We start from the raw sequence: 13,644 nt of genomic DNA on the forward strand, positions 1-13,644 counted from the left end.
ATCAGCTGTAAGTGAAACAGACAAAGCTGATGGCTGCAAGACAGTGATTCGCTCAGAGACGCACGCACACACACACACACACACACACACACACAGCGGTGAGCTCACCATCCACCAAATTCAGAAAGGGATTCACGAGTCTCATCTAACGTATAATTATTATCATCAGACAGAGACTGTGTCGGTTCAGGGATCGGCACACACCTCTGCAGCTGTCTGACAGTAAGACACTTTCTTCTAAGTCCAAAGAAGTTTGACAAAATTCAAATTTTAGCTGTTTGATACATCCAGGTCCCGCTCAGTCCGTTGATGCTGATCCCTTTCCGATGCTGACAACTGTTCCTGATTTAAAAAACTGTGAAGAGTCAGTCGCACGACAGCGGGTCGCTTGTCTTAGGGGTCGCTAGGTCTTAGAACCATGTTCTGGACGATGGTAAAAGTTTTGAACAAGCCTAAACCGAGTGGGGAGTCTGACGCTGGAGAGCTCATCTGGCTCTGAGCGATGAGGTGGAGCCAGGGCGGAGACTTATGGCGAGGATTCGAGACAAGTGGTTGAGTTAAGTTACTGTTTCCTTTCTTAGAAAAGAAGTCCCAGTTGTTTGGAGAGGTGTTTTCTGAGGGTTATAAAGTCCAGTGCATGCTATCGCAGCTTGTCCTTGTCAGGATAGCTGCTCATGGATGCAGAGGGATTCTGGGCAGCGTTGTGTGGACTTTGATGCGGCAGCGCTTTTTATGAGGCTGGTGGAAGCCGGAGTCAAAGCTTTAGAGAAAATAACCCTGTTTTTGGACCAGAAGAGTCAAACCGGGCCATGATTTCTATCGTCTGTGTTTATCTTCACTCCCCCTAACTCACACTTCAATTTTCTCCTGAAACCCATCCTTGTATGGTTATTACTGCACCTACTCTATATCTTCATCTTCTCCTCTTATTTCGCCTCAAATATTTGCACCACCTTGTCTCTCTCCTCTCCTCCTGATCCTTTCCCTCACTTTCCTGTCCTCCTCTTCCTCCTCCCACCCTTCCTCCTCTTCCTTTAATAAATCTCTACCCACCATCTTTCCTCTCCTGTCCTCCATTTCCTGGGCTTGAATCACATCTTCCTCTATCCTCCTCCTCCTCCTCCTCCAAATCATCTTAATCTTTCTCTCCCAAATCTCCCCAGTATTCCCACCACCTTTTCATTTCCTTCTCTGCTCCCCCTTTCCTGAAAACCTTGATTTACTACATTGCTCTTCTCACCTGCCTTGCCTCCCTCCCTCCCTCCCTCCCTCCTCCCTCTTCCAGCCTCCTTGTAATCCCTCTCTCCGGCATCACAGGTGAATCTCCTTTAGGGACTTGGGGAGTAGTGTGGCGAAAATGGTTCTCCTCCTCTTCTCTGTCTTGTCCCACGTATCCCTCCCCCCCACTAATGTGTTTTCTCTCTCCTCTGTTCCTCCCCTACCCTCCCCTTCCCTAACCTCCATACCCCCCCCCCCCCCGGTCATGACTCATCTCCACTCTGCTCCCCACTCGCCTCCCGTACTTCCTGATGTTTTTCCTCATTTCCCCCTTCCTTCGCATTTCCCCCTTCATCCCCTTTCTCCCTTTCCCCACCCCCCTCTTTCCTCTCCCTCCTGCCCCCCTGAAAAATAATTTTCCCACAATCCCTCCCTTGCCTGTCCTCCCTCCGCCCCTTGTCCCTCCATCTCTGCCTGGACCCACAGAGCAGTGCGAGGATCAACATCTCAGAGGGCTCCTGTCCGGAGAGGATCATCACCATCACGGGGCCGACAGACTGTGTGTTCAGAGCCTTCACCATGATCACGTTCAAACTGGAGGAGGTAGATGCCCCCTCTCACACACTCGCTCACACACACTCGTACGCGCACGCACACGCCTCCGTGCTCCCAGTGGTGTTCCCGAGCTGCTCTGAGTGAAGTGCGTAACCTTTACCTCTCTACAACATGGCTCTTCCTGGCAGGGAGCCATTTATTATATGTCTAATGGGATTATCCGACCTCACACACAAACAAGCACCTACAAGTGAGTGTCTCTAAAGGGGATTTGACAGAAGCACTTGACTCTTTATCTGTACATCTGTTTCTTTCTTTCCTGCTTTTCCCTTTTCCTCTTTGCTGCCCCTCGCTCTTCCATTAATCTCTGACAGATTTTAAACAAAAAGCGGACCGAAATGACTTTTTCTCATTCGCCTGTGGACGCGTTTTGGACGAGGTCAGCGCTAAACTCCGTCCAACTCCATCCACTGCGTTTCCCGTGGTTGCTTCACAATAAAAACCACCCTGAGCTTGTCCTTCAACGAAGTCCTTTAATGTGAAGCAGCAGCTTTAGAAAATGCAGTGTTAGCATTAGCGGTAAGTTAATCAATCGCTGATAGGACTGTAGCAGAGTAAACAGTGAGGGGGAATCCATTCACATCAAATGACAAACAGTACCACTGGATTACAGGCAGCGTACGAATACATTGAATGGCTCTTACTGGAAAAATGCAGACCATGAATAGTATCAAGCAAAGGGTTGATTTCACTATATCTTTACCAACCTACAACATGTGGGACCCAGAACCCCAACGCTGGTCCCCAGTGTCAAAGTCTCGTGCTGAGACAGGGTTGTGAGCCTACCTAAGCAAAGTGTGTGTATGGCTGCGCTCCGTCTTCACAGACGTGGATAAAATGAATAGGAAAAAGAATTTCTCGTCGACGCTGATACAAATTGAAATCTAACACACTCCCTCGGCCGGCAGCTCCCTGCTGGCGCGTTGTTTATTACAAACGAACACCTGGCAAACGTTGTTCAGGCCCACACACAGTGTTTCAGGCTGAATTCCGGGGTAATGTGGCAACGATGCATCAACGGAAAACTCCGAGTCTCAGAGAGGAGCGTACGGTATATGTACGGTATGTACATGTAGTGACCGAGTGTGAGGAAAGACTGGGGGCGGACTGTTAATGGCTGAAATCAAAATGAAATCTGATGATTTACTTGAAGAGAATTAGTTTAGCTCCACGTGAGCCGAATTACGCCAAAGTGGTTTTGGATGGGGAGAACTGGAGGGTCTCATTGCCGTTTAAGAAAATGTCACACGCTGAGAAATTAAATCCAGGCAGCTGCTTTTCAAATCTTAGTGATCCTAATGGGAAAAAAAAAAAAACAAGATGGATATGAAATGAGAGGGGAGGAGAGGAGGGGTGGATAGAGGCAGAGAATGGACAGAAATCTGGAGGGTGGTAGATGGGTTCGCGAAAGGATTTAAATGAGGAAACAGTGCGAGACCTTCTACACCAAACACACGTCATTCAACACCCCAATAGTCCATCACTCCATATCTGTCCACCGCACCTTTATACTGCATTTTCGCAGCTGAATGCTTTTCTCACCCTCGTTATTTTTATTCTTAGTTGTATTTTACGCTTGATATTGTTTCTTTCTCATTCCTGCCTTATTTATTCTTTGTAACTAGTCTTAAATACATTGCACCGTTTTAGGTTGACGCAATTACAACATTTCGATGCGCTTGCACGATCACAATAAAGACTTTGAATTTTGGCTCTTGAGACGGAGGGAATAAGATGAAGAGAGCGAGAGAAGAAGAGTTTAAAGAGGGAGTCGAGAGAATGAGAGAGATACGGAGATGGGGAGGGGGGGCAGGTGCTATTAAAAGTTAATGAGATTGAAAAAGAGAGATTATAAAAAGAGGTGGGAAAAGTGAGATCAGGGGATTAAATAAAAACTGTAATCAGAGAGAGTGTGTAAAGCGTCATTCATTAGACCTACAGAGGCTCCGGTGTCTGTCCCGCTGAAGCGCACACTGAGTCCATCCAGCTGCAGGGCCTCTGCTCCGCAGCTGAGGCCCTCTCAGGAAGGCTGCAAGCCAAAACGCAGGGGACCCGGATGACGAGGCTCCCTGCTCGCTCCAGTCGCATTCAGACACGTCCACGCTGTAAGGGAGAACGGCCCCCACTCTGCCGTCGACCTCTCCACTCCCTCACACGCACACGGAGAACGCAATACGTAGTATCACTACCACACTACGGACACTACATGGCGTGGCGACCGGATTTAGAGAAACCGGGCCGCTGCATGTAAACACGAAGAGCTGCGATGGTTAGTCGATTAATCGATTAGACACTAATCCAGCAAAAGTAATCATCAGTTAATCGTAAGCAAAAATGCCCAAATATTCTCTGGTCGCAGCGTCTCATCTCCGAGGTTTTGCTTGTTTTCGCTGTTTTATGTGATAGTAAAGCGAATGTATTTGGACTGGAAATTGTTGGTCGGACAAATGAATCGAAGATGTTAACAAAGGAAGAAATGCCATTCAGGAAAGGAGGAGAAAAAGAAAAGATAAAAGCAAATGGAGTAGGAGTAACTCAAAAAAGTCATATACTTGCAGATCAATTGAGCATTTGAAAGAGGAGTAGAAGGGATGAAGAGAGGATTAAAGAGACTTTGTAATGAGTCAGATGGAGAAACTGAGGACAGAGAGAGTAAAAATGAGATAGAAAATGAGAGAATCATCAGAACTTGTAGTCATTTCACATCTTCTTTATGGCTACGCATCTCTCCGCTGCAGTTCATTTTAAAATGCAGAGAAATATAGGCAGAAAATCCTTTAGCTTTATTTATCCAGAGGAAAACACCGGGGGACATCAGCGGCCAGCTGTGTTCAAAATAACCCCTGAACCACCTCTCACCCCAAACACCACATACACAAACTGTTTCATAGTGGGCATCGGCAGATGCAGAGAAAGGCAAGTAAACATCATCAGCCTCCTGCGGAAGGTATATCCTTATGTCCACGACGTCAACTTCACCAGGATCCAAAAGATCTGACTGTTCCCCGCCGCTCAGCTGGCCCCTAGCATCCTGAGACAATGTGTGGGGCAGTGCTGGCTGTCAATGAGTGTGACGGGAACACGATCAACGGGGAAAAGCTCACGTGAGAGATTTCTGCGTGGAGTGAAGATAGAAATGAATAGGCGCTGGGCGCTCCACAAGAGGAGGGGGGGGTCATTTTATTCAGGACGTGTTCATCTGATGGGCAGCTCAGACAACACAGACCTGCTCTCTACGTTTCAGTTGCAACCAAGCCCCAGGTCCAGCTCGGCCTAATTGATTGAACCGGTCGTATTAAGGCCAGGTGATTTAGGCCACTATTTAGTACCTGAGTTAATTAAAGAGAGCGAGAGAGAGAGAGAGTATGGAGGAGGAGTGAGAGACGGAGATTGAGCAGAGAATGGGGTGAAAGAGAGGGCGATACAGACAGGGAAAGGGCATTTAAGCTTCCAAAGGGGGAGATAGTATGTAATGAGAAAAGGGGGCGACGGAGAGGGAGAGAGAGTTAGGGAATGAAAGAAGGAAGAAAGGAAGAGCTGAAGGGGAAAAGAGGGGATGCAATTAAAAAGAAGGGAATGAGAGAAGCCTTCTGTGACTAATAGACAATAAAGAAACAGCAGTTTTAGGAGATGGAGGAACAAAGTTGAGGGGTGGAGATGGGTGAGGCGAGAGACGGGTCTGTCTCACATGAAGCTGTGAGCTCTCAGTGGGCCGCGGACCCTGCAGCATCCCAGCAGGGTGGAGCAGCAGGATTTCAGCTAGACTTGGTTCACCTGTCACTGCCTGTGGACCTCCGCAAAGGCTGAAGACACAGATGCACGCGTGACTGCAGCTGGGCTTTTCAACAGCGTGACGCTCGCTGTCATATCGTTAACAGAAGCTGCCGGCTGCTGATCATTCTGTGATGCTGTGGTTCATTTGCCTGCATCGCGGCGCGAGACTCCCGGCTGAAGAGCCAGGTTACTCATGTTCCGCACATACACTGTGACGTGACCCACACCAGGGTAAGAGCGAGGTACAGCCGGTCAGTAGGTTTAACACAAAACGACCAACAATTCAACTCTGACATCTTAACGAAAGTAAGGACGTTTTGAGCCGATTTCACACGACCGAGATCGGGACCAATCCAGGCCCTGTGCTCCGTGGTTACCCGCAGATGTTTGCTCCTAGAGCGACAGCTGTCGAAGGAAGCCCAGGTATGCTCCCTTAAAACTCTGTGCGCACAGCTCTGTGAGCGAGCCCCGGTTAATTACAGTATGTGACGGCAAGCGGCAGCGAACCGGCTCATTTTGTGTTTATTTCAGCGAATCAGACCTCGGATGTGTCGATGCTCGTCCTTTCCAGGCCTTTCTGCAACAGCTTCGCACTGAAAATAGTGAAGAGTAAATTATCTCCATTTACTCTAGTTCAGATTAAAACCAGGAAAGATCAAATCAAATTTACAGTAAAATGTTAGAATATTATAAAATCCTTCTAATCATCAAACATCAGTGTCCACAGGGTCGGCAGTGGAAGTCTGGCCTGGGGCACCAGAATATCCAGACCCAGTTCTGTCTGCACATGGATTCTGCTGCTCAGTCATTTTTCAACACGTTTTATTTTAAATAACACCAAGAGTGACTCTTTTCTATGGCACTTTGTTAACATTCAACTACAGATACAACCACATTGTGACCTGTTTACATTATTACAAAATGTAGATATTACGAGATGATGCATACTCACTTGCAGGTTTTCCTATGAATCTGTCGACCATTTTCCCTCCTGTCTCAATGAAATATTTGACTGAAACACATTTGGATGCCCTCGTCCACCCTCACAAAATCCGCTTTGAAATGTCAGGTTGTTTGTGATATGAAACCAAATCATTCAGAGCATTCAGAATAACCATGAGAGAGAGCGATGGGGGGGGGTGCGTTTGGAAAAGAAGCAGAAACAAAGAGAGAGTCAAGGTCAGAGAGGGAATCGGTGACAGAAGGAGGGAGACAGAGACGTTTGACCAGGGCAAATACAGTCTGTGATCTGCATTGGGAATAACGGAATGATAGACAAGTGTGGAAGTTTTCTGTTCAGTCAACACTAACCTTTCACTGGCAGGAGCACCCACCTTGGGGGGGGGGGGGTTGCGCTCATTTTAAATTTGCGCACTTGAAAACTCTGAGAGAAATATAAAGAATAAATGATTCTAACCACACATCAGTGTCAGACTACCTGCCTCTTTCTTTCCACTATAGACAACGCGTTGTCATGTCATGCTGCCGCTCACCGTTACCTACCGCCACTCCATCAAAGAGACCAAAAGTTAAGGGAACTGCAGCTTCACCGGTTCAAGTCCGGATGGGGACCCTTTTTTCTATGTCACCCAGCTTTCTGTGAAATGTCGGAATAATATTACCTCGTTCTGCCGTCAGAAAATATCACAGTGGCCGGTGAAAACAGCACCGGCTGCACACGCATCAGAAGAGAAGAGAAAAACTCTCACATGAAAAAGCAAGAGAGGGCTCAAGAAGCGAAACACTCGGCGCTCAGTACATTGCTGGATCATCTTGACACATCTTCTTGAATACTTTACATACGAGAAGCTGATGGAGATAAAAGTGCGACGGTTTGAGAAATTCGCTTTTTTTTTTTTTTGGTGAGAGGCGACGACCGATACCCCTCATATGTTTGGACACAAAGTACGATGCTTTCCCCAGTGAACAAACCCCACCTACCACTGCTTCTCCTGTTATATAATCTGTAGAAAAAAAAAAGTGTGACGACGATAATTTGCCACAACTCCATTACGTAACAGTTTACAATATTTTTTTTACCGTTAAAAGAAACGACCTATAGCGTATTAAGTAGTGAGCTTTAACATTTCTCCACAGCGCTACTAGTGGTCAAAAACTCATATAAACATATGACTCATATAACATTCTGCAGCATTCGAGATAAACCATGTCTATCGCCTCCAAAAGCTGCAACATGGAACAAAAAGCTTCTTGTCTATAGAACGTGCACTAATTTATGCCATAAATCCCAAAATGCGATGCTCCGCTTGTTTTGCTTGCACAGATGACAGTCGTGCAAATCACAGTCACGCAACATCGAAACTCTCAGAGCTGATGCAAAATGGTGGCGAGAGACGAGCGCGGCGTGTGAGTGTCCATCGGCGTGTCAAAGAGCGAGCGAGGGAGCGACGGTCTAACACGGAGGAGCTGGATTAGGGACAAGAGCCAACAGCTGAAGTTATTGCATTCAGACCTTTCCCCGCGTCTATTCTCATGCTGCACTTTGCCCCCATGTGGTTTCGCTATCGTGTTCCCTAGCAACGCGATTCGACCGGCGATAGCTTCCTCAGTTGCAAGGTTGTAATTCCATTTACAAATCCAAGTGCGCCTGCTTAACCTGAGCTCACCTGAGCAAAATGTTGATTTAGTTTGACCTGAATTTTAACCTGCTCGGAACAAATGAGTCTATCTCACCAGAGTGGTGACACTGCATGAGATGCTGATTCTCTTTTTGTTTCACCTACACGTTTTGGCATGCGTATCCAATGTGTCACATTAATTTTGCATTCAGTTACACTTAAAGCAAACAGTAGCATTTCTATTTCTATTTGTATGAACTGTGATTTGTTTTCTTACAGCACAGACTTCACTGGGCTAATCCCTCTGCTCACACTGACAGATGTTACCTATTAAACTAAACAACACAGTGGGGTAAAAACACGGCACAGATCAGCAGCTGCACCAGGGTTTATTGAATTTCTTCAGGCGGACTGAGGGATGAAGCCATGTAAAAGGAAATGACAGACTGTTGAAAAATTAAAAGAAAAACCTGAATTAAAAAAAGTGGAGAAACACAACAAACGCAGACGCGTCCAATCATTTTCTGTGGACCAGTTGATTCTGATTTTGTATCAAGATGGAAAGAGGAGATGAGGGTCCATTGTTGGGGCACGGACGACAGGAGCTTCGTGCACAATTTCGGATCAACTGGCCAGTGTCTCAACAACAGGACGCGACCCGAGACGTGCCTGCATTTAGATCCGTGGGAAAGGCGTCAGTAAATAGGGCGCGTTCGATGAGCGTGATGCTCGTGCGTTAGCGAGATATGTGGAGAAATAGAAGAGCCGCTCTTCCTCGGGTCTGTGTCAGCAACAACGGTCCATCAGCAGTCAAATAGAGAGGAATATTATGGCAGGGCTGCAGCGCATAAACCCCTCATTACTAAGATGAACACACATTTGAGAGTTCAGTGTTGCAAAAACCACCGGAACTGGTCTACAGAGATGCGGAAAAGAGCGATATGGTCAGATGAGTCATCCTTCACCGTGTTCTCAAAAGGTGGGCGAGTGCATGTGAGGCGGACACCAAGAGAACGGTACAGGCCTGATCGCTCGACCCCTACAGTAAGAGGATCCGGTGGCTCTGTTATGCTGTGGGGGGCACTTTGCTGGCATGGTTTGGGTCCACTTGTCCCCTGAGAGGGAAGGGTCACTGCAAATCAATACGAAGTCGTTCTGAGTGATCACCTTCATCCTGTGATGAAACGTTTCTATCCTGGATGGGAGTGGTCTCTTACAGGATCACAGAGCTCCCATCCACAGGTCACGAGGGGTCACTGAATGGTTTGATGAGTAGTGAAATGATGTGGCCTTCGCAGTCACCAGATCTCAACCCAACTCAACACCTATGGGAGATTTTTGACTGACGTGTCAGACAGCGCTCTCCACCACCATCATCAAACATCAAATGAGGGAAGATCTTTAGGAAGAACGGAGTCCATCCCTCCAGTGGAGTCGGAGGATCAGTACCAAGGAGCACTGAAGCTGTTCTGGAGGCTCGTGGTGGCCCAGCACCTCACTGAGACTCTTTGTGTTGGTTTTCCCTTTAATTTGTCACCCTTCCTTACCTTTTGCACGTTAAAGACTTGTCGGTTCAAATCCATCTGTTTCTCTCTGTCTCTCAGGACCTGACAGCCTTGGTAGCCAATGGCACAGTGACCAGCAAGCCTCCAGTCACCTTGCGGTTGGTGATCCCGGCCAGCCAGTGTGGCTCTCTCATCGGCAAAGGCGGGTCTAAGATCAAGGAGATCAGAGAGGTGAGAGGGCGGGTGAACAACTTCCCATTGGGGGAATTCAGTTGTACAGGATTAGATGATAGGCTTGTATTTATTTTCACAATTTGCTGCGAGACAGGGAGAATAATCAATGGCTACCATATTTAGATATTTTCATTTCCATAGCAACATGAATCAAGTCAGGTCTGAACAAGGCAAATATTAAACGAATAAACTCCAGATGCATTGAAACTTTTATTTATTTGATGTAGCAAGAGGAAGACTCAATAAAACACCACAAAAACTAAAACTTTAAATTCACTCTGATTCCCTGTGACTGGCTGTCTGAAGCTCACCCGCCTCGTTGTGTCTATTACAACATGGGCTACATGAGCTTCTGAATTATAAACACAACTACAGCTCACAGTTCTTGTCAGACCCTTTCCGCTCCCGCTGACGCCGCAAGTTTCTGTTCAACATGATTCTTACACTTGTGCCCGGCTGGGGAATCACCACTGCCGATGTGTTTGTGTGTGCAGACGACAGGCGCACAGGTGCAGGTGGCAGGTGACCTCCTTCCCAACTCCACAGAGAGAGAGGTGACGATATCAGGGAGCCAGGAGGCCATCATCCAGTGTGTTAAACTCATCTGCACTGTAATCGTAGAGGTACGTGTCTATGAGGGAGCAGCCTGCCTGGGTATTTGTCTGGACCTCTAAATGTATGGAGTGCTTTGAGAAGGGGATGTTGCTCACCTTTGACTGCAGGACACACTAACATGATACGCAGGTGCTGAGTGGCAGAAAAAACAATATGCATCATCATCCTTCCAAACTATGGAGCTGTAGGCTACATAAAGCTGATAAATTATGAAATGAAGCCTTACTACTTCTTCTTGTGATACCTGTGTTGATGTTAGCATCAACTGTGGATATACACAGTTGTATATCCAACTTGTTGTTGTATATCCACAGTGTGTACTTACAGTAACAGTAAATAGACAGAACTCCGCCAACTCGAACGTCTGTTGTGACAGTAGCAGTTAATGAAAAGGAACCTGGGTACAGTGAAAGTATGTAAATCAAACTGAAAAGCAATTATTAACACTTGACAGGCACTAAAAGTTGAGTCTACTGTCTGACTCTGGTACATGAACAAATCCGGCAAACCCCAAAGCTCCCAGTCGGTCGCTTCGGCGCACAGGCCGCAGTTTGGCCTGTACAGGACGCGTCGTGGTCTCTGCAAGAGCTGGGCTGCGGTCGAAATGTCAAAATAAAATCTCCTTTCCTAGCCACTTTTCCCTGACCTCGATTCGATGGAAACCGCCGCGGGGTCAAAGAAAGACGTGTAGGAGAGTTCTTAAGGATTTAGGAAAAGACAACCGCAGTGCTAAGAGAATCCGACTGCACTTACATTAGGCTTTTTTTTCAAATCAACTTTATTTATAACACCTGGAACATAGGTACAGTGACAAACTCAGTCCTGCGGGCCTTTAATTCAAGGAATGTTTCCTGTCCAAAACAGAATCACACCTCCTTAGAAAGGATGTTTTCAATTTATACATAGGGTTCATTTAACCATCAGTTTCTCGTGGGAAGTACCAACAAAATAGTGTCAGCTTCGCGGAGAAGTCTTGGCAAAAAGAAAAACAAATAAATAAAAGGAAATTCTGAAATAATTGGCTGCCAGTTTGAAAATGAAAAAAATTGAAAATGAAAATGCATTTTCATCCTCGGTTCAGCCAGGGGTAGTTGTACTGGATGTTGGTATGACAACAGGGACGGGTGGAGGGTCTGCACACTGCAATACTGGCTCTCAAACTTTTTTACGAAAGGGCACTTCATCGTCACAGAAATCTCTATCAGGATTTGTGGAGACACAGGGGACCTCGTACATGAAACATTCATGTGCACGGATTTAATCTGAATTTGTGCATATTGGCAGAATAAAAGCTGTTCCCATGCACTTTTTTTCTCTTAGTCGCATAACAAAATGTCCAAGTGGTTGCGAGTTTTAGGTCAGGAAACAAAAAATAAAACTCAACTGAAATCAGGAAAGTACCAAATATAGACGGATTTGTTAGGGCTGAAAACTTTTCCCCACAACTCACATCTCCAGAACAAGTCGTTCTTTCCTATTACAGCCCAGCGATTTGCTTGATATTGGATGATGGTACAGAACATTTTTGAAGATATCCACAGTCGCCTGAGGATAAACAACAACGTGATCATTCGTGTGGAATCAGTTTTGGTCTCCACCGGCTCTTCAGCTGCTAAATGCTCCGCTAGGTTCACCAGCTGCTCTCTGACCGCGTCTGTCTGCTGTTTGCTGCTGAGCGGGAAGCGGACGCTGGCTTTGCTACAGCTGTTTCTCTGAAAACGACGCTGTGAGAGCGGTGAGACTGAACCGGAGCAGTGGACAGAGAAACAATGAGCTGAGACTGACACAGTGAACAGGGCTGCACAGGTGACTCTTCACAAAAATTCACACAGCTCTGTCATTATATCTACCTGCCTGCTCTCAATTAACATCACAAAGTGCTTTTATGAGATGCCGTCCACCTTTCCAATAATATTTGAAATTGAAACATTGAAATCTATAATTCATGATTATATTATAATTAATCAGAGGCAGCAGTCATTAAGATGAGCTATGTCTGTGAGATTAGAAGCAGAAACAGTGAAATCAAAGGCTCCGGCAGCTCATTGGTATTCCAGGCACCATGAGAGAGGAGGAGTGAAAGAAAGAAAAGAAAGAAAAACGCTGACCTTAGTTAAACTCATTCACTTTCAAGTGCTGGTGCAATGAAAGAGTTTACTCTGTCAACGTGAAATTCCATCGCTCCATTCACACTTTGTGTTTGATCTTAAATAAGGAGTCTTTTGATCTCCTTGTGCCCTCCGACAGACTGTTGTCTCCCTGCCTTCCACCCACTGCATGCTGGGATAGAGTACAACCCTGACCCTAGTTGGAAATCAAATCAATGAAAGAATGCCTTTCTCTACGAGGCGGTAGCCTGACTCTGAACGTCACTTTCTCTCTCTCTCTCTTGTTGGATATAACCCGAGTGTCTCTCGTCCACGATAGAAACCGCCATGAATGACTTCTACAGAATTTCTAGAGTTACTCTTCCCTGACTGGTGTCCAGACCTGCTGTTGAGATTTGATAAATGATATTCTGTATGTTTAATTTGAACGTTTTTGTGGCGTACACTGCCAATTTTTTTGTGGCAGTGGTGCGTTTCTGATAGAGGACGCCTGAAGGTCACAGCGGGTGCCACGGACAGTCTGCATACGCAGGACCTACAATAGCACAATGCACTCCCCATCCCTAAGCCTGACCTAAAAAATCCAAGACCTTGAAATCCAAGTCTTAACAGCCTCAGGAAAAGGTCTTAAGGTCCATAATTGGTCCTCGGAAAGACTTTAGTACAAGAACCCACCCACTTTTTGTCACTAAAACTAACACACTGCAAAAAGGGACACAGGGTGTTGAATGCAAGAGTTGCTGAGTGGGTAGCACTGCACAAAAATCCAGTGTTTATGTATTTTCGAAGGCGCTGTTTATTAATACTTTTAATCCCTGCTGTTTGTTCTCATCATTGCCTCGCACCATCAGTTGCCCTGTTGTTGTTTGCGTCGCTGTTCGGTGAAGCCAAACACAAAATCTCACCACATCAACGGTATGGTAACTAACTAGCTGAGATATGGCATCGACTCACTCCTCACTACAGATCTACACCGGGTCCGTACCCTCATCTTAA

General features: G+C 46.3%; 1 protein-coding gene across 1 annotated transcript in view; it reads left to right on the forward strand.

The window, feature by feature from the left end:
• Positions 1–13,644, forward strand: part of pcbp4 (poly(rC) binding protein 4) — a 143,080-nt gene that overhangs the window by 83,769 nt on the left and 45,667 nt on the right. The window contains exons 7-9 of the mRNA XM_040159493.1: positions 1,705–1,821; positions 9,791–9,922; positions 10,420–10,548. Coding sequence (XP_040015427.1) covers positions 1,705–1,821; positions 9,791–9,922; positions 10,420–10,548 — 378 coding nt within the window. The remainder of the gene's footprint in view (positions 1–1,704; positions 1,822–9,790; positions 9,923–10,419; positions 10,549–13,644) is intronic.

This window comes from Xiphias gladius, chromosome 21 (assembly GCF_016859285.1).
Source record: "Xiphias gladius isolate SHS-SW01 ecotype Sanya breed wild chromosome 21, ASM1685928v1, whole genome shotgun sequence".
NCBI classification, from domain to species: Eukaryota; Metazoa; Chordata; class Actinopteri; order Istiophoriformes; family Xiphiidae; genus Xiphias; species Xiphias gladius.